This window comes from Zalophus californianus, chromosome 7 (genome assembly GCF_009762305.2).
Source record: "Zalophus californianus isolate mZalCal1 chromosome 7, mZalCal1.pri.v2, whole genome shotgun sequence".
NCBI classification, from domain to species: Eukaryota; Metazoa; Chordata; class Mammalia; order Carnivora; family Otariidae; genus Zalophus; species Zalophus californianus.
The window spans coordinates 16,491,604-16,512,978 of record NC_045601.1 but is presented as its reverse complement, the minus strand read 5'-3'; the positions used below and the strand labels follow the sequence as shown (position 1 = coordinate 16,512,978).

The 21,375-nt window shown below is 43.9% G+C and overlaps 1 protein-coding gene across 2 annotated transcripts; it reads left to right on the top strand.

Annotated features, from left to right (window-relative positions):
- Window positions 1-210: 210 nt before the first annotated feature.
- Window positions 211-19,179, top strand: IYD (iodotyrosine deiodinase). 2 transcript variants are annotated; one of them, XM_027603001.1, is made up of 5 exons: window positions 211-490; window positions 10,009-10,200; window positions 12,722-12,881; window positions 16,539-16,695; window positions 18,673-19,179. In XM_027603001.1, exons 1-5 carry the CDS (start codon window positions 313-315, stop codon window positions 18,853-18,855), a joined length of 870 nt encoding a protein of 289 aa, XP_027458802.1. In that variant the 5' UTR covers window positions 211-312; the 3' UTR covers window positions 18,856-19,179. The 2 variants fall into 2 exon arrangements, with proteins under 2 accessions (XP_027458802.1, XP_027458803.1); XM_027603002.1 differs by lacking the exon at window positions 211-490 and having other exon boundaries at window positions 10,009-10,132; window positions 18,673-19,173.
- Window positions 19,180-21,375: the final 2,196 nt, after the last annotated feature.

Genomic DNA, 21,375 nt, shown 5'->3' with positions numbered 1-21,375 from the left:
GCAAGATCTGGTGCATTAAAGTGTTTACTTAGATCCCGGCAATTATTGTCTAGGCATATATTGATTGAGCACAATTTTAAAAAGTGGATGCACCTGTGCATTGCCAAAACCACAACTCACCCTGAATGCACACGCCGTGATCTTTGCTTCTTTACAAAGTCCTCCTAGAGTCAGAGAGTTCACCGGGTTCCTCCCATGGCGGCACACCGCTCTCTTCCCTCATCCCATCCCCCAGCGTTCGTCGTTCCTGGCTCTGTTTGTTTAAATACCATGTGAGAAGAGTGCGCCCCGTTCAGAGTCAGTCTTACGACCATGTTTTGCCTGACTCCAGTCTTGGTAGCAGTTGTCTGCCTTTTGATTGCCTGGATTTTTAAAAATGCTGATGGAAACATCGAGAGAAGGAAAGAGGAGAGGAGAGCCAGGGCCGAGGCTCGTCCCTGGGTGGATGAGGACCTAAAGGACAGCTCTGACCTCCACCCCGCGGAAGAAGGTAAGCATACAAAGCTGCTTAGCTCCCACCTTCTGCGTTGTTTTGATGAGCGCCAGTTGATAGCAGGGCTTATGGAGAGGAGGAAACACTCGGGACAGTTTCATCAGCTGCCTCTGCTGTGCAAATGAGTGTGTGACAGAGACAGACCATTTCTCTCAGGTGGCCAGCTTGGCACCTGCAGACACCAACCCCCCCTTGATTTCTGGATAAAGAGTCAGCGAAGAGCTGTTGAGGGGCTGCCATTTTCCCTGACCCCAATCCTGTTCTGGCTGTAAACTCTTTCTGAAGGGGCACATCCCCGGCTGCTGGTAGCCATGGGGGAAGTGGTCAGGTCTGAATCAAGGACTTGGAAATGTAAAAAGTGGCATTGGTCCGGGCGCTCACTACCCTTCCTTGTGCCAGACCCTGTGGGTTAGAGTCCAGTTGGCCGTGTCCTCAAAGCTGGGTGTCCAATTTAGCGGACAAGGCAAAAAAACAGGCAAAATTCGGGAGGAACGAAGGGCCAGACTGATCGTCAGGGGTTTCAAGGAGGCATAGGGGCATGGTGGGGGTGCAGGGAAAGGACAGTCAGGCCTGGCTGATTGATAGGACATGAGTAGCTATGGTTAGGAGGCATCTCAGGCGAAAGGAGCAGAAAGAGCATAAGAGCAGGGATAGAGCCCCCGGGAAAGCTGCTGAGGAGACAGGAGGACAGCAGTCGGGGAGAGGACGGGTGAAAGTGAATTGGGGTGGTGAGCATGGGCCCAGCAGTCCTGGCTGGCCTGAGGATGAAGAGGTGGTGAGGGAGCAGGCAGGAAAGGAGACGTTCTTAAGGCGGCTTGAGTGATCAGTATTTGAGGCACGTCTGAGGTGGGTTTGTGGTTTGTGGGATGGATTCAATTTGGAAGAGGCTCAGTGATTCTCAGCTGGACTCACGAAGCCCCCCGCCCCCAGAAGAGGCCACCTGGACGGTGTGGAGGTGTGTTGGTGTGCCTGTGTGCATGTCTGTGCACACCTGCTCTGAGCTGCTCTCGTCTCAGGATTGGGGGCTGGGGTATACAGCTGGCACTCAGTGCTGGGAGCCAGCAATGCTAAATGTACTGCATAGGATTCAAGCCCAGGCAGCCTCTTAGCAGGCCTGCCTCTCACTCTTTCACTGAAGGACATCCCAACCCAGATGGCAAGTCGAGAAGCACTTTTCTTGAACAAAGGGACATCCGCTATGATGTTGTGTGATGGTCTGTCCTGGTAAGGATGGCCTGGGTGGTGGTGGCCATGGGAACGCAGAAGTGGCTGTGGGAACACAGAGGAAGGAGTGAGTTGGGGCAAAGTTCAAGGAAGAACAACGGGGTTTGGTAATACATTGGCTATGGGGAGAAGGAGAGGATGAGAGCTGGAGGCAGGGAGAGGTGGAAAGACACCATCATACGTGGGGGAGGGGGGAGGATCCACAAAGAAGATGTTGAACGTCCACAAAGACGTGTTGGATTTGAGAAGATAACACAGCTAAGCAGACAGGGAAAGGCGGGCCAGGTGAGGGATCCACAGATATTGATTGGATGCTTACCAGCACGGGGTGATACTTGAAACGTGGAAAACTGATGAATTCCCTAAGGGGATGTTGTTGGCAAGAAGACTGAGAATAAGCTGGGCACCTGCAGAGAAGAGGGCCTGTGGTGGGAGAAAGGGACCACGGAGAAGACCACCTGGGGAAGGAGCTCTAGGAAAATGACAACGACAGGCTCTTATAGGCACTGGCTCTGTCCACTCAGCATCACATTTGATGTATAGTAAACCACTCAGTCTTCACGTCAACACAGCAAGGTGGGCACTATTATTATCCCACATTACAGATAGGGAGACTGGGGCTCAACTATGCTAAGTGACCTGCCCAAGCAGGTAATAGTAGAGCCGGGACCCAGGCAGTCTGTTCTGGAGTCCAGATACACAACCAGGCGCTGGGCTGCCTTTCTACTAGGAGAATAACCTAGAACAGAGGCAGCAGAAGACCAGCAGGCTTAAAAATGCCCCAAGAGGGCGCCTGGGTGGCTCAGTTGGTTAAGCGACTGCCTTCGGCTCAGGTCATGATCCTGGAGTCCCGGGATCGAGTCCCACATCGGGCTCCCTGCTCGGCAGGGAGTCTGCCTCTCCCTCTGACCCTCTTCCCTCTCGTGCTCTCTATCGCTCTCATTCTCTCTCTCTCAAATAAATAAATAAATCTTTAAAAAAAAAATGCCCCAAGAGATCAGAGGTAGTGTGCATTGAGGAAAGACCCCGGAATTTAAGAGTTTGGGGGATAAGAGAGGGATTGGTAAGGGTGGTGGGGAACCAGGGACCGGGGGCTGGGCCTGAAGGTTGGGAACACAGAACAAAGCTGTGTGGCCCTGTCTGGTTCTGTTCTCTGCGTGCTTATTCATTCTTGCCAAATCCTCTGCCTCTTTTTTCTCTGTTCCTCACACAGAAGAATAAATTGAACGTTTAGTGGCCTCCCCAGCAGCCATGGGCACCTCTGCTCTGAATGTTACAGTTCAGTCTCTCGTTGGAATTTTTGTTGTTCACTTAAGTGATACCTGCTGAGGTCACATGGATGATCGGTGAGAAGCAACATTTAAACCCAGGCTTCTCTGCCACCCAAGTCCCTGCTCCTAACCCCTGGAAGGGTGGACACAGTCCAAGAGAGGATTCACTGTACCAGGACCAACAACAGGTTTAGAGGGGACTGAGTGGGGGGGCGGTGTATAAGGGGTATAAGAGAAAGGATTCCATTACTGAAGAGACGTGGAGAAGCTTTTGATGACAGCAAATGGATACCAGATTCAAACCATGTTGAAAGTTAATTATAAGAGACAAAACAATAAAATAAGTATTTAGGCCCTTCTAGTGTGAGTTAAGGAAAATAATAGGTACCAATCCAAATTCCTCCGGCTTTGGCTCACAAAGAATTCCTACTCCAGGTTCGTAGACCAGAGAATCAGCATGTGTGTGGGCAGCTTGGGAAATGCCGGAGGGGTGCAGAGTGGCCATGCTTACTAGACATCAGGCACAGACTTCCTTTGGGGACGGTCAAACATGTGTTCTGTTAGTATTTTCAGTTTCCTGTTTAACTGTAGCAGCAGCCTAAGGAGGAGAGATGACAAAGAGAAAATCTTAGATTGTCTCCCTAAAATGAGGCAAAAATCCTGCACAAACATATTCTAGTGAGGCCTGATTCATGGAAGCTTACGGAAATGGAAATAAGAGAAAAAGATATAGGGAACACATCTCATCAAGATATGTTTGTTTTAATGTTGGTAGAAATTTGTCTTCACTTAGCTTTACTGACCATCCAAAAACTACTGTCCTAATTAAAATTTTGGTTGTCCCAGATTGTCCAGTGACTACTAAGAAAGGCTTGTGTTAGCAATTTCATATAGTTTAACCTAAGACACTGTGTAACTTCCAGGTGAGAAAAGATAAAATGGAGAAAACTCAATCATACCAATGGAAGGCAGGAAAGGCAGTGGGGGACAGAAGCAAGGGAAAACCGTGTGTTAGGAAAGTGCTCAGTGGTAAGCATAGATATATGTACATAGATATGCATGTATGTGTATGTATATGATTTTATAAATTTCACACACAAAAGCAGCTGTCAGAACCGGTTTCAAATCTGTTCAATAGATCCATGACAACTCACCTCAGTAAAAGCTTAGCAAGCAGACCAATCAGTGACAGTTTCTTGCTTCTGAAAGCCAGCCAATCAGGGATGAATTCACTTCAGTACCAACCAATCAACAACAGTTTCAAACAAGTAACACTCTCCCTATAGATGGTATTAATCCTATTACATTTCTGGGAGTCCACCAATCCCTGGACTCCAAGCTCCCCAACCAAGTGGTGTGCTGTATAGTTAGCCAATGGAAGAAGCAAGAACCGATTGTTAAATATTCAGGAATTTTGTGGGCCATTTTTGAATCATCAACTTGAAGTCAGGCCACAATGGAAATTGGCAAGTGCTATAAGTCAGGCTCCCCCACCCCCTCCTAGAGCTGGTTTATTAGCACACCACTATCAAAAATGCTATAAAAGGTCAACAGCATTTACTGGGTTCACAGAGACTCTCCTTTGCTATAGGAAGCAATAAATCTGGCTTTGTCTTTTTATTTCATTATCCTTTGACACATACACACAAACACACATGCATATACACACAGCCATTAATACTTTTACCTGGTTGATTTTAAGAGGTTGGTTTACCAAGACTCTTATAAAGCCTTAAAATTTTAGGGCAAAGGACAGGTAAACTCAGATGACAGAAAATTAGCAAAGGGAAAGGACTTGAATGGAGACATTGTCTTTGAGATCAAGGCTGGGTGGGTCCTAGGGGAGAGTAAGGATCAACGCAGGGTTGCGGGGAAGAGCAGGGAAGGGCACTCCGGATAACACAAGAGATGATGGAGCTCAGAAAGAAATTCTGTCAAATTCATTCAGGATAACACTGGGGAAGAAAAATTTCTCTCTACCCTTCAAGGTTCTTCAAGCTGGTCTAAGAATTAAATTGACATGAGCCAGATTAATAGAAGAAAAAAAAAACACAATTAATTACGTGTGCACAGAGACCCAATGATAAAATTGAGACCCAAAGAAATGACCAAGGCAGGCAGATTTGATACATTCTAGACAGAGACAATAAATTTGTGAGGAGTTGATAGGACAGAGAAAAAAATGCTCAAGAGCTTCAATTAGGAAGGAATTCTAAACAGAATTTGGGCTGAGGTAGTAGATTAGTAAAAAGTAACAAGATTTGTTTATACAGCTTTTCTTTTGGCTCTAAAGTCCCTGTCTCTGGTGATAAGGGTCTCTCTCTACTTTCTAGTACAGGGAGAGTACCTTTCATGAGAGATCTATTTCCTGCTTTCAGGGGGACAGGGGAGGGGCAGAGTGTCCTTCTTGTACCGGCTATTTCCCAAGTAGCTTCAGTTCAGAATAATCAATATGCCATGGTGGCACCTTTTGGGGCAGCCTGCCCTGAGCCACTACAATAGCATTGCTCTATTCAAGAACTTTCCATCTGAACTCCCCCCAAATTCCCCAGCCCCCTCACACCACAGGAGCTGCTAGTGAAATATACTGCAGTGAGTCAAATGACTGACAGGCCCATGTGGAAACAGAGTGAGGGCCGGGGCAGGTGGGAAGGAGGTGTCCTCAGGGCAGGGGTTGAGCTCTGACCTTGCTCCGTCCCCACCTTCAGAATCTGTCTCCTGCAAGAGCTGCATCACCCTCAGCCTTATTAACATTGCTCCTCCACATTCCCCAAAATTCTGAGGAGGGAACAAGGATGACATGACACAAATTGGCCTTTTAGCTTCAGAGCTAGAAAATTTGGCTCATTTGCAAAGATTTTGAAATAGAACTGCAAAAACACAAAAGCAACTTCTATAGAGATGCAGTGAAAAAAACCCACCTTTGTGTTAAACATTAGAGAATACACGTGGCCTAGAATGTCCTGGCTGTGAAACCTAATTATGGTGCAGTTTAGGGTTCCTTGGCATTAAAGCAATGATAAAAGGAGAGTTGTTCTTGGTGCCAATAGTAAATCCCAAATGTGGCAGCACAGATTTATAGCAAAAAGTGGACCATAATAGCACACGTTTGTTTTGAAATACATGGGTTTTATGCTTGAATGAATCCCTCAGAGTGGCTTGGCTCATCTAGCGTGGAGGCAGAATGACTAGTTTACAGAGGCTGTTCTCTTTCCTCTTGGGGCAGTCAGAAGGTCAAGGGGAAGGAGAAAGGGACCTTTGGTATTGGTTCACTGCCCTGCTGTTCCCTGGGTTCTTTCTCTCCAAGTCTGGCTCTGCCTTCCCCCTTTCCCCAGGCAAGATGCAGACCTTCTGCTCCGGGAGAAGCTCCAGGAAGAGCAAGTCTTTCAGGAGAATCCAAGCCAGCATTGATCAGGCCATTTGTCTGCCCTGCTCAGCGATAACGTTCAGGCAGTAGCTGCTTCATTCTGCTACAGTGGGAACGCTTACCTTGGACTTTAGAAGCTGCAGAAACTGCCAAGTCATGCACCTAGGCTGCCTTTAGCCTATACAAATGCTGAATGGATATGAAGAGTTGGTAACTTACCTTTCAAACAGTTAATGAGGCATTTCATGCATTTGCTCATTTACTGCCTACTAAGGACAGAGGTTGTCAGACTTCATAACAAATTATATAGAAGTTATCACTGGTGTTGAAAGTCTTTATTGACATATTTGATAAGTTCAGGGTTGATATTGATGACACCTGGCTTTGGTTCAGAATTGATCACTAGAAAACGGATAGGTGTTTGCTGCCACTCCCCGATCACACCCACTTCCTTTTAATGAGTAACTGGGCCTTCTCATTAAATGTGTACAGTTTGGGCCCAAACTTCCCTGGCTAGTAAAATGTATAAGGAATTTTCTCACTAACAGCGATGAGCAAACCATGGTACTTGCCGACGTGGTATTGCCATTGAGGTTTTCAGTCATTCCCTCTTGCCTTCCCCCTCCCCAGTCAGTCCTCAGAGACCTAGGAGTGAAGTGTGTGCATGTGAGTGAAGGAGAAAGTTAATCCTCTACCTGAATTCTGCCTGGAATGTTCCAGACCCTCAGGGCCAGGCACTGGATTCTCTTGTTCTCTTCCTTCTGTTCCTGTTATCATTCTCATCTTTATGTGAGGGTACCCAAAGTGACATCCCACCTTCTGGAATCAGACTTTTACTTTCACACTAGACATCTCTACCTCAACAACTCACAAGCATCTCAAATGTGATGGACTGGTGATTCCTACCTCTACTTCCCCCAGATGGTTCATTGCTCATCCTCTATCTCAGTAGGTGGTCCCATGGTCTCCCCAGGTGCTAAAGCCCGCCACCTGAGTCTCATCCTTAGTCCCTCTCTCCCACCACTCCAGCCACACACTTCAGCAGGTCTCATCATTTGTGTCTCCAAGATGCTCCAAGAATTTGTCATTCTTTTGTTGCACACCTAGTCTGGGCCAACATTATCACACCCTGGCTATTGAAGTGGTTTCTCGATGGTTCTTCCTCCTTCACTTTTGTCTCCCTCCAATATACACCTCACCCTGCTTTGTTTTATGTTGCTTATATGTTACTTTCTCCTTGCTCCATTCCAGATATTTTCTTCTGAGTTATCTTCCAGTTCACTAATTTTTTCTTTAGGTATGTATATCCAGCTTTAAATCCATAAATTAAGTTCTTTATTCTATTATTTTATTTTTCAGTTCTAGAAGTTTATTTTTTCATATTTTCTGTGTCACCTTTATCTTTTCCTGTACCCTACAGATTTATATAAGTTTGTGTTTTTTTCCCTCTAAACCTAGTAATCAAAGTTGTTTTATCTTTTGAGTCTGATAATTCCAATATTTGGAGACATTTTTAAATATCAACTCTGTTGTTTCTTGCTCAAAATATTTTCTTTTTATGCTTGATTGTTTTTGGTGGGCTGCTAGTAATTGTAGTTAAAATTACTTGTATGTTGGCATTTGCTTCTGTTAGGCAATGGAGGTATTTTCAGGCAGGACCACCTAATTCCAAGTTCAAGTTTGAGGCAGGACCCACCAAATGATATAACCCCTTGGGGGCTGTTATATTTATAATCCATGCTTTCTTTAAGGATGTAATCTTGGGGTCCCAGCTTATTAGCCTTCTCACTGTGTGTGGGTCTGGCTTTGATTCTTGTCCCCCACAACCCCTGAAAATATAAAAATAAAAATTCAAATATGTATAACAATAAAAAAATTTAAAAAAATGCAAATATGTAGAGATTGGCAAATACTATCAAAGGAAATGTGGCTTCTTTGCTTACTTGTCTTACAGGCTCATATCTCTCTTCAGTTTTGGCCTAGGAATTTCTTACTATGTTGTCAGCAATTCGTTGATTTTTTAAAAGACTTTAAAGATACTTTATTTCATGATCTTAGTGGTTTCCAGCTAGTGGGATATTGTTTCAAATACACCAGTTCACCATTAATAGAAATTTTCATTCTTCATCTTTGTGTAGGTAAAATTTTCTTTTTCTTGATTTTTAACCAGTGTGGAACTTGGATAGCCAATAGTCAAGATCAGAGTTCAGGATTCTGTGGACTCATTCTTTTCATTTTTCCCTGATGCTTTTGAAATGATAATCTTGCAGACATTTTTGAGAAGTTTATTTCCTTTTCCTGTTGGCCATCTTATGACTGTAGGGGAGGAAAAATAATTTTCCCTCTACCTTTTTAGCTTCTTGGCTGAGACAGCCCTCCCCCCAACCCCGTAATAAAAGACAGATTAAGAAGAGGGAAAAAAATAAGAGCTTAATAACATGTATACCTCCTGTATACATGGGACAGATCCAGGAAAATTGCGTAAGTCCCCGAAATGGCCCAAGCCACCACCTTAATTACCATCTTCCACTAAAAACAAAAGAAAGATGTTGGGGGAGGAGGATCCAGTTATGGGAGGTTATCAAGAAGAGCACAGTGTTTTATTTTATTTTTTTTTTCCCATGAGCCACTTGTTTATTTTTTTTTTATTTTTTATTGTTATGTTAATCACCATATATTACATAATTTGTTTTGGTGTACTGTTCCATGATTCATTGTTTGTTCATAACACCCAGTGCTCCATGCAGAACGTGCCCTCCTCAATACCCATCACCAGGCTAACCCATCCCCCCAGCCCCTCCACTCTAGAACCCTCAGTTTGTTTTTCAGAGTCCATCATCTCTCCTGGTTCGTCTCCCCCTCTGACTTACTCCCCTTCATTCTTCCTCTCCTGCTATCTTCTTCTTTTTCTTTTTTCTTAAAATATGTTGCGTTATTTGTTTCAGAAGTACAGATCTGTGATTCAACAGTCTTACACAATTCACAGCGCTCACCGTAGCACATATCTTCCCCAATGTCCATCACCCAGCCACCCCATCCCTCCCACCCCCGACCACTCCAAGCAACCCTCAGTTTGTTCCTGAGATTAAGAATTCCTCATATCGGTGAGGTCATAGGATACATGTCTTTCTCTGACTGACTTATTTCACTCAGCATAACACCCTCCAGTTCCATCCACGTCGTTGCAAATGGCAAGATCTCATTCCTTTTGCTGGCTGCATAATATTCCATTGTGTATATATACCACATCTTCTTTATCCATTCATCGGTCGATGGACATCTTGGCTCTTTCCACAGTTTGGCTATTGTGGACATTAAGAAGAGCACAGTGTTTTAAACAAGGGTAAGCTTGTTGTGCAGATTTAAGTCCACCTTCTCCATTGATAAGAATTTCTTGTGAGAATCATCCTTTACTTCTTGGTACACAGAAGGCTTAGGAATGGGGATATCCTCTATAAAAATAAATGTTCCTTACAAAACGGTAACTTTCACTCTGGTTTTCAGAACTTCTCTTGTGTCTGTTGTTTCTTAAAAATTATCAGCTCAATGTAATCCTTATGCCAAAAAGGCATATTTTGGGGTGGCATATTCTTCTACCCTTCCTGACCAAGAGAGATCATTTAATTTGCTGCCTTTCTTGTTCGTATTTGCAGATGCTGATGACTGGCAAGACTCAGAGGAAAATGTTGAACATATTCCACTCTCCCACACCCGGTATCCTGAAAAGGAAATGGTTAAGCGATCCCAGGAATTTTATGAACTTCTCAATAAAAGACGGTCTGTCAGATTCATAAGTAATGAGCAAGTCCCCATGGAAGTCATTGATAATGTCATCAAAGCAGCAGGTCTGTAAGGGCACATTGTGTCTTTGAGAATGTCAGCTGTAAGTGACAATACTGCAGCAATAAATTTCAAACACAGTGAATAAAGCCTAGAGTGAACATTTATCTCTAATGTCTTACCCAGCTGTTGACTGGCTACCAGAAACATAATGATTTCCACTTTCTACAAACTATTGACTGTTACAAACTTCCTGGGAGTAGATGTAACAACAGTTTAAGACTTCTGAAATTACTGAATATTATGATCTTTTATTAAAATTTAAAATTTCTGAACATACCATTATACACCGGAAGAGAAACATGCCCTTACTTTCCCCTCCTCTTGAAACACATGCACGTGCGCGTGCACACACACACACACACACACACTCACATTTATGCATTTCTTTTTGGAACCAAATTTTTTATATTACACACCATAGTGCTCTACTACTGTTCTCTAATGAACTAGCAGCATATACCTATATGAATTTGCAAAGCAAACCCATTTTGAACATAGATTGATATCTCCATGAAGGAAAATAAAAGAATTACAGAAAAAGGGGGGAGGAGATGTAAGACAGATCCCCCTATTTGAGTATTATTAGAGTGTGGGAGTATTATTCTTATAGAAATCACATTAAGTTCATTTGCAAAAAGTATTACATGGCCATTGTGAATCCGTTGCTCAAGTTGAAAGGAAGCAAGAGTAAAGCATTTTATTTCAGTTGAGAATACAAATGCCCTGGCTAGTTTTTTATTTAACTATAGTAGTCCCTAAGTTCCTTCTGTGTATAAACCTGTATCCATATGTGTGTGTGTGTATACATATGATGTGCAGATAAATTTGGCATAATCGAAAACATTAGGGAACAATATATTTCTTATGTGTAGTGACACAAATATTTAGTGGACAGACAACATAGGTACCAAGGGAACTGGAATCACTCTGTTCAGAAATGTGGGCTTTGTGTTTAGCTTTTGACTTGCATCTCACAATCCAGTCATGCTCTCTCAACCACAGGGAGTGGTGGGGGGCAAACAAGAGCCCCATCAAGCAGGCAGTCCTGACCCTGCTGGTGTAGAGATTATGTCATTAAGTTACTCACTAGGGAAAAAGGAATAGTTCCTTCTGAAATATCCTACCTGTGGGTCACTGTGGTCTCTCGCCAGGAGCAGCAGGCCATCTCTAGGACAGCAGGGTGACTCACATCAGAAGCTGGCCCTGTTTGGAATCTGAAAGAGAATTCAAGCTCCTTGGGCACTGAGATGCACTATGAAGCTTGTCCCAGGATACTGGGACTGACCCAAGTGTGGGCTGAGGGTTCCCATAGCCCATGAGAGCTGAAGACAGACTTATGTGTACTGAGCACCCAGGGCCAGGAGATCTCATGTGTCCCCAGCAGTGGGGACAAACTCCACAGTGCCACACTCAGAGTTCTGATATAGGTACCAAACCATTTATAGGTTTGGTTTTTTTTTTTTTTACCTTTCATGAATGTTTTATTTATTTATTTATTTATTTATTTATTTATTTATTTATTTTTTAAAGGTGAATTTTGTTTTGTTTTGAGAGAGAGAGAGAGATTGAGTGGGGAGAGGAGCAGAGGGAGAGGGAGAACCTTAAGCTTAGTGTGGAGCTGGATGTGGGACTCGATCTCATGACCCCAAGATCAAGACCTGAGCCGAAATCAAGAGTCAGATGCTTAAGTGACATTTCATAAGTGCTTAAAAGCCATTTTACCATTTAAATTTTTATCATCTTCAATTAGCTTCGTGACTTTATCCTTTTTCAAGAATATCAAAGCAAAACAACATTTTGGACAATTTGGGCTGTCAGAACTTCCCTTCTGGATTCCCTTAATGGTCATGGGACAGTTATTTAGGAATGTTTTACGGAAGTGATGATAAATTCCCATAGCCCTAGAACCATTCTTCTTGACCTCAGTTAGCTGGTTTGTTGCCCCTAAAGTGATGCAGAATGAAACCAACACACCAGTGTCTGCGGCCAAGAACTTCGTTCACCAGGTGATCTAACTTCATTTTGAGCAAGTGTGAGTTATTATATTTATTCTTTTTTAAAAAGATTTTATTTAGGGGCGCCTGGGTGGCTCAGTCGTTAAGCATCTGCCTTCAGCTCAGGTCGTGATCTCAGGGTCCTGGGATTGAGCCCCGCATCGGGCTCCCTCCTCGCAGGAAGCCTGCTTCTCCCTCTCCCACTCCCCTTTCTTGTGTTCCCTCTCTTGTTGTGTGTCTCTCTCTCTCAAATAAATAAATAAAATCTTTTTAAAAAAAGATTTTATTTATTTGACAGAGAGCGAGTGAGAGAGAGAGCACGAGCTGGGGTGGGGGCAGAGGCAGAAGCAGATTCCCCGCTAAGCAGGGAACCCGATATGGGACCGATGCCAGGACCCTGGGATCATGACCCGAGCTGAAGACAGACAACCGACTGAGCCACCCACGAGCCCCTATTATATTTATTCTTAATGAACTTTCTTGCATTTTCCTGTGTTTTAATTCCTGATTTTAATTTAATGGATGATAGGAACTGCCCCAAGTGGGGCCCACACGGAGCCCTGGACCTTTGTGGTTGTGAAGGACATGGACATGAAGCACAAGATTCGGGAGATCATTGAGGAGGAGGAGGAAGTAAACTACTTGAAAAGGATGGGACGCCAGTGGGTTACAGACCTGAAGAAGCTGAGGTACAAAAGTTGATGGAGTTATTAACCTCTCTGTGCTTGGTTTTCTCATCTGTAAAATGGGAATGTCTAGGATTTACTTCATTATGAAAATTAAATATGTAAGCACATTTGCCAACATGCAGAACAATGATGGCACCTAGTAAGTGCCATATGCATCTTTGGGAAATAAATGGGCTTTGACCCAAGTAATAGTAAACAAAACGTGGAGGACTTACTTCACTTTTCTCCCATCTGGAATGTGAGATTGTGAGATATTTCTCAGGACTTTGACTGAAGTAAATTACCTTTGCTAAAGTGATACTGTCTTCCAAGTGATATTACTAAGCAGGCTTTAGTTTTAGGACATGCTTAGTAAGAGTAGATACAAGTGTAATATCTATTAGGCATTAGTCACTGTGCGGGCTTCCTTATCTCCCAGAAGGAAGTGTGGTGAAACTCATTGTAACTAGATTTAATGCGGTGCCTCTGTGCATTAGGGTACGTCCTGCAAGTTGTCAGTTCCTTTAGTAGCTGCAACCAGCAGTGACTTGTGGAGTCCTCTTTCCCCACTGAGGGCCGGTCATCCTTCATAATATCTCAGAAGCATTCCATAACTTCTCAGTCACTTTTGTCATTAAAAGTAACTTTCAATTGTTTAGACTCAGCCTTGTCATTTACCGAGTCCTCAAAACACTGCCTTCCCCACAAAGGCCGTTTCCTTTCCCCTCCGGGGAGCCCTGAGGCTGAGCGTGAGGAGGGACAGTGGGCAGAGATGTTGGTTCTTACTTCAGAGAAGGGAAGCTTGCTCTAGTCATTGGCACTTGGAATACAGAGGTATTCACACCTCTGGCTCTCAACTGTGGGCCTTCCGTGGCCAGTCCTGGGGTGTTATCCAAAACCCCAGTGTGACCCAAGCTTGTAAGAAAGAAAGGGCAATGAGATTGCAGCCTTGGGGAGAAGGGGGAACCTCTTATCCAGGAGTCAGGGCTGGGTGATGGGAAGAGGGCCTCTTGGCTCTACTCCTGTTTCATTTATTTGGCCCCAGAGGACATATTTTTCCTAAGATATTTAAATCCTATTAAATTGATGCCTTATGAAGTTGTAACTTGTTGCCATACTCTGGAACTAGTGCAGGATATTAATAATAAATATAAAAATCTTGTTGCATATTCATGGGGAAAAATGGGATGGGTAAAAGTTAAGTTGAGTTCCTACCCTTAGATGTCCTGCTCTTTGCATGCACAGTGCCTACAAAATGCTGCTGGGCCCTGGCACTCTCCCCAACGAAGGCAGAATTAGTCACTCTCTCATCTCTGTGCTCCAAGCACCTAATATACAACTTCTGTGCATCTAAAATGGCCATTTTATCACATAGCATTTTAATTATTCGTTTACTTTTCTTCTCATGTTATAGGCCATATTTTAGAAAGCTTATAGACTTTCTCTGAAGGCAGTATGTACAAACTCTAGGGGTCCAAATTTAAAATGTCACATTATATCATCTAGCCTAGTGCTGATGCATAGTAGGTAACTGAATAAATGTTTGTTGAATTGAATTGCAAATGAGCATATGTCCTGACATCCTGTTGGAGTCCACTTTGAAACCCGTAGCTGTCATTAAAGACTCAATATACAACCTGGGTCCAACCTACTTGTCAAACCTTATATTTTTCTGTTTGCGGGTTTCAGCCCTCCACCCCAGGCAGAAGGTGCTACTTGTCCTTCTCTTAATAGGTTTTGTTGCTGTGTTTTTATTAGCTTTAATGTGATGTCATAATAAATTCTTGTAAAATTGAACAAACCAGAAATATTAGATACTAATGTATGTCTAGGCAAAAAAAAAAAAGTACAAAAATCATTGAAAATTAATAATCTGCCTTTGAACCAAGGTAAATTGCTTAATCTTCATCTTGCATTAAAATGTTTTTTAAATTATTCATTGTAAAATAATATTAGTAGTAATAATACTAACACACACATATCAGTGTGCTAGGTTAGGTACTGTTCTAGGTACTTTATCTATTTGACTGATCTCACCCTCACAATAGCTGTATGGGGTGAGTGTCTAATAGTGCCCTTTACATATGCAGGAACTGAAACATGGGAAATTCAGGATGTTGCCCAACATGGCAAAACTCGCCAGCTCCAGAATTTATCCTCTTGTAAACAATAAACATTCTCCCCATTTGTAAGGAGAAAAGGATTGATAATAGCCCAGTGTGACTGATTGAAGCATGGTTCTACACTTGATCTTAGCCAAAAGGCAGAGAAGCTGTAAGCTGATTGAAGCATGGTAAGGTAGCTTTGGAAATGTAACCTGTAGAAGTTAAGAGTGTAAGAGGAACCATAGAAAACTGCACAAGTGAGTTTAGTATGTTTTAAAAGAATGAAGCATAACTAGGCTTAAAATGAAATCATCTCTTGTTAATTAATGACCTAATGTAGCTGTATCCTAAAAAAAATTCTAATATACAGCATTGCATGAGTACTACTTTGAGTATCTGTGCTGGAATAAAACTTTTGCCAAATGTATGGGATAGGGTAATGGAACAGAGAAAGATATCCTCCATAGCTGGAAAGCAAAAACTGAAAGTTAACATTTATACCTCACATGAATTATCTCCCACTCCCACAAAGATCCCTTCCTATTCTCCACAGCTGGGCTGATAACATTATTATCTCTGCCCCTGTGATTTTGGTTAAACCTCACCATCACCCTTTTCCTTTGCTCCTGTACCAGACCTATCAGCTCCAGCTTCTACACCTCCCCAAATTCTCCTGGTCCCTTGCCCACATCAATCTGCCTCTTCCAGAAATAGACCTGATCCCATGATGCTTCTGCTCAGAAGCTTGTAGTCACGTTCCATTACCTACCAAATGAAGTATGGAGCAGCCCACCCATGCTCTACCATGCACCCCATCCTCCAGCCTACAGGCTTCTGAAAACTCCCTGGCCTATTAAGCCTCCTCTGTCCTGAATCTGCCTTTACTCACCGACTCACTAGGATGCCCTCCCCAGTGCCCCCTCTCCATCCGGTCCTCAGTGCCCCACCTCAAGGGAAAATTTGTAAAAGTTCTTCTAATCTGCTTATTCAAAATTATCAACACTTAATTTGGAGGACTCCTAATGCGCTTGACTTACATTTCTTTAATTCCACTTGCCAGGTTTTAGTTTGCCAAATTTTACATATTGCCCTCTGGGTTATAGGATCCATTTTTCTATCTTTCAGCATTTCATGTGCCTTGCCATACTATACCCGTATGAACATAGGTTTATTGGATTGAATGACCCTGGACAGAAAAATATGTTAGGACACAAACAAAAATTCTGCTCTTTTTCAATTGAAATATAAAAGACAAGAAAATTCTTTCATTTTATTTTTTGTAAAGATTTATTTATTTATTTTAGGGGGGGTAGGGGCAGAGGGAGAGGGAGAGAAATCCTCAAACAGACTCACCGCCCTACCCCCCGAGCACAGCGACCATCGTGGGGCTTGATCCCAGGACCCCGAGATCATGACCTAAGCCGAAACCAAGAGTTGATGCTCAACTGACTGAGCCACCCAGGCGCCCCAAGAAAATGCTTTTATTTTAGACATAAATAAGCTAATGTTATAAAAAGGGGGGAAAAATCATTAAGAGCAAATAGTCTCTGGAATTATCTTTTTTTCCCTTCAGAACCAATTGGATTAAGGAGTACTTGGACACAGCTCCCATTCTGATTCTGATTTTCAAACAAGTACATGGTTTTGCTGCAAATGGCAAAAGAAAGGTCCACTACTACAATGAGATCAGTGTTTCCATTGCTTGCGGCATCCTCCTGGCCGCTCTGCAGGTATGTTACCCTCCCACCCTGCCCCGAAGAGAGAAGCAATACTCGAGGGCCAAATAGTGGCCTTATTCACACATTTCAGACATCTGGAAGTTGTTTATCTAAAGTTGAATTCCTAAGTAAGGCAGCTCTGATGTAAAAAGTCACCCTGGAAACCTGGATAGGTGAGTCTAATGGTGCAACAAGCTGGAATTCTTCCAGAAATTCACTTGTAACATCACTCAGGCTCAGAAAAACAGTCACTGGATTTGCCTTCATCTGTAACGACAGGAAGCTTCCAGCGTTTTGGCGGAAACACTGCCTAGCCGTGCTCACTGTTGTCTGAGGCAATGGAATTACAAAGCTCTAAAGAGGACTCTATCATAGAGCTCTTCCTGGAGAGTGGAACTGACATTGTATTGCATGAGAAAGGTGTCTATGTGCTTTAAAAAATCCCATCTATGTAGTAGCTGGAGCAATGTTAAGCATGAAATAGAGCAGGATTGAGGTACACCTTTTACATGATTCAGTTCATTCACCCAGCCTATAGTTTCTGAGCTCCTTCTGTGTGACAGGCCCTGGGGTGGGTGCCAGGGATAGCTGCCTCGTGAACTGTGTGTGCATTCCGCTGGGGACTGGGGTCCATTGGTGGAGAGACAGGAAACACACAAGGCAAATGAAGCAAACAAGATTATAAGAACGAGTGATCATACTTTCAAGGGACAGTCAATTCTAAAAGCCTATGTGCTTCTTCAAGAAAAATGTGCATGCCAGAAACACCTTGCAAAATATAGTCATTGTTACACAGAAGAGAAAATCGCTTTTAGGGCACCTGGGTGGCTCAGTTGGTTAAGCGACTGCCTTCGGCTCAGGTCATGATCCTGGAGTCCCAGGATCGAGTCCCGCATTGGGCTCCCTGCTCAGCGGGGAGTCTGCTTCTCCCTCTGACCCTCCCCCCTCTCATGTGCTCTCTCTCTCTCTCATTCTCTCTCTCAAATAAATAAATAAAATCTTTAAAAAAAATCGCTTTTAGATTACTTGAAAAGTTGGCCTCGAGGAGGTGACGTCTTATTTCCTTCCTGATCCTGTGAGCAGTTAAATAGAGGAAGTGATGTGCAAGGTCGGACCATATGGCCCCACCGTTCATTCATCTTAGGGTGCTGGAAGAAATGCAGAGTTCACAGTTTTCCCAAGCTCTGAGTCGGCAGCCCCGTCACGTTAGTGTCGAGTTTGCTGCCCTCTAGCGTCGCCTCAGGCCTAATTCTGAGTGTAGGTCCTATTTGTGAGGGAGGAAAGCAGAATCTTCCTGAAACCCCCATCTTCCTGAAACCCCCACCTGCACAGATCCCCCCGTAATGACCACCAGGCCAAAGAGCTTCTCCTGTACGACTCTCAAAGTCAGTTCCAGAACTTCTGCCTGGCTCAGGCTTAGCAGTGACCCTCCGGTTGGGAAAGTAGGGGGATGGAGATAGTCAGCTCGGGAGGCATCTTGAAGCTGCACATGATTTTGACTAGGTGTTTGTTATCTGGAGGGGCTTGGGGAGAAGCTGATGGAGTAATTCCTCTACTTCCAATGGATCCCCGGGCCCCTGGGTCTTCTGTGATTGGACATAGGTATTTTCAGCTGGGGATGATACTCTGCCTCCATTGTTGACTTTATAAGCATAGGAACTCCCTGGTTGTGGGGCCGTTCCTTTGGGGTATTTGGATTCCCTACATTTCCTTCCATGAAATAACCATTCCTAATTCTTAACCATTGGTGAAAAATAAGACTAGTATTTTTCTTCTTCAAGAAGCCTCTCACCGTTTGGTCAAAAGAATGTGGGGACTGGGAGATTGAGGAGAGCAGGTAAGGTTCAAGATACAATTGCCCGGGGTGCCCAGGCTTCAGGGAAAGGACAAGCGGGCCTCATAGGGATCAGAACGTCCCCGGGCTACAGGAAAAGCCGTGACTTCTTCGCCCACTGACTTGCCAATGTATTCTCTCCCCTCCTGTTGTAGAATGCAGGCCTGGTGACTGTCACTACCACTCCTCTCAACTGTGGCCCCCGGCTGAAGGCGCTCCTGGGTCGCCCCACAAACGAAAAGCTGCTGATGCTGCTCCCTGTGGGGTACCCCAGCAAAGAGGCCACAGTGCCCAACCTCACACGAAAACCTCTGGATCAGATCATGGTGATCTTGTAGGCAGAAGCCCGTCAGGAATGCTGACAGACGATGGCCTGGTCCACTCTGGTCCCTCTTGGGTGTGCAGGTTGCTTTTTCCATGGGTGTTAGGTCTCCCCAGCGTGCCACTCCACTCAAGAAACTTTCCACATCATCGGGCCCTTGGAGTCTAAGAAGCCCTGCTCCCCATAGTGTGATTAGGTGAACGTAAACAGTAAGAGGGCACTGGGTACTTCCATGTCTCATCCGCTCTGGAAATGCATTAACCTTTTACAGAGTACAGGCCCTGATTTTTAAGTTTTTAAAATCGTTCCAGAAAAGTCGCTGGTGATTTTTTTCTCTTACATTTTTTTAAAGATTTTATTTATTTAGTTATTTGAGAGAGAATGAGACAGAGAGAGAGAGCATGAGACGGGGGAGGGTCTGAGGCAGAAGCAGACTCCCCGCTGAGCAGGGAGCCCGATGTGGGACTCGATCCCGGGACTCCAGGATCATGACCTGAGCCGAAGGCAGTCGCCCAACCAACTGAGCCACCCAGGCGCCCTTCTCTTACATTTTTAAAAGCTGGTAGATAGGAAGGAGTCATCAGAACGTGTAGCCCGAGAACTCAGCTATGTGATCATTCTTGAATTTAAATTTAGACTAATCATATAGCCTCTGCCTTCTGATTTCTGGTGGCTTTTAGACCAGGATGTGCTTTTAAGATTTACTCTTTTACTGAACTTCATGGATATCCTGCCCTTTTTAAAATAAGTAACTGTCAAAATACTTCAAACATCACAGTCACAGAACAGAGGAGTGCATGCTTGAGCAGGTGACTCTGACCCGTAACCATCTGAGCATGTGAAGGCTTAGTCGCATCATCGAGTGGTGTGTTGGAGCTGGCTCGCACCAGCTTGTGGAAGCCGATTGTTAAATATTCAGGAATTTTGTGAGCCTGTTATTTAACTATTTGTGGTTGGAAATCGCCCATGGTGGGAGTATTTACACCACTGCAATCGATGGATACTACAAATCAGGGCTTGGTTTCTTTTTCCTAAAGAGAACAGTTTTCCATACGCAGCACTCACGGTGTCTCCCTTCTTTTCTACTCCAGCCCACGGAAGACTTATCCCTTTTCTCCGATGGCAAGTCAAGTGGTTTGGGACTGATGGGGTAGGAGGTGTTAGGTTGGGAATACCAGACCCCATCTTCTGCCCATCACTCTGCCTCCCTCCTGGGGCACTGCACACACTCATAGCTCGGATCAGTTCTCATCCAGCATCCCCACTGGCCTCTGTAGCCCTTTTGTCACCCTTTTTCTATATTCTTACTCAGCTTCCTCAAGAAAAATCTCTCCTGCCTCTTTTCATTCCTCCGGTGAGTCACACAACTTACGAAAGCCCTCAGGATTTCTGATGAGTCAGAGTTGGTGACGAATCTGTATTAGAGAAAAGGAGGACTTTTTTTTCCCCTTGAAAATATAATTAGATATCACAAGAACCTGTGCCCTCAACCACTTCTGAAGTCCTTTGAAGGATCTAGAAGTTTTCTTTAGAATCTCCAAAATCGCCCATCTATAGTTTCATTTTTCTCTAAACATGCTTTTCCCCAGGGCTCCACATTTTAATAAATGCAAACTTTCTCTTACATTTTGTTTCCATTCTATTTTAAAAAAAATAATTAGTATTGTGACAGGCATTTGTCCTGTACTCTTTATTGTAAATGAGCATTGTTTTAACTACATTGTTAAAGACTTACATGGGCTGGAATGGGAGCCTAACCATTGTATTTCAGATTGTTTTTAGTAGGAAAAAGATTCTGAGAGTTCCAAGTATCAGAATAATAAATACACTTTGGTGTTACGATGCAATGAAATTGAAGTTATACTGATAAACTTCTGTTTCTTATGTTTTGAAACTAGTTGAGCCCAGAGTTGTGTGCTAGTTTTAGTTCAGTCTGCTGAGGGGGCTGAGGTGTACAAGGGAATCTTGCCTCCGGGGAGTGGGGTGAAGAGGGAAAATGGCCACGGGTGGGAGTCCGAGTACCATCTTCAAGTACAGAGTCACTTGAGAGGAAAGGGAGAGCCCAGCCACGTGAGTTAGGAGCCCTCCAGCAACAGATTGCCAAGGCCTGCCCACCTTCCAGATCCCTGCGCCCTGAAACGCAGCCCTGGTTTCTCACAGATGCTGAACAAATGTGCAAAGACATAGATTCAGGAAGCTCGACAGCCAGCTTTCTCTTTGGGGGATGGAATTACAGTCGACCCTTGAGCAACACGGATTTTTCTTAGATGAGTACAGGACAGTGCTATCAATGTATTTTCTCTTCCTTACAATTTTCTGAATGACATTTTCTTTTCTCTAGCTTGCTTTATTGGAAGAATATGGTGTATAAAACATAGAACGCACAAAATATGTGTTAATCGGGTATTTATGCTATCGGTAAGGCTTCCTGTCAACAGTTGGCTGTCTGTAGTAAAGTTTTGGAGGGATCCGAAGTTATACGAGTTATATGCGGATTTGGGAGTGTGTGGTGGTGGGGGATGGTCGGCGTCCCTAA

Coding starts and splice junctions, on each gene's coding strand:
- IYD (XM_027603001.1), top strand. CDS start 313: ATGTTTTGCCTGACTCCAGTCTTGGTAGCAGTTGTCTGCCTTTTGATT. Junction 10,201..12,721: donor TAATGTCATCAAAGCAGCAG/GTCTGTAAGGGC, acceptor AATGGATGATAG/GAACTGCCCCAAGTGGGGCC. Junction 12,882..16,538: donor ACAGACCTGAAGAAGCTGAG/GTACAAAAGTTG, acceptor TTTTCCCTTCAG/AACCAATTGGATTAAGGAGT.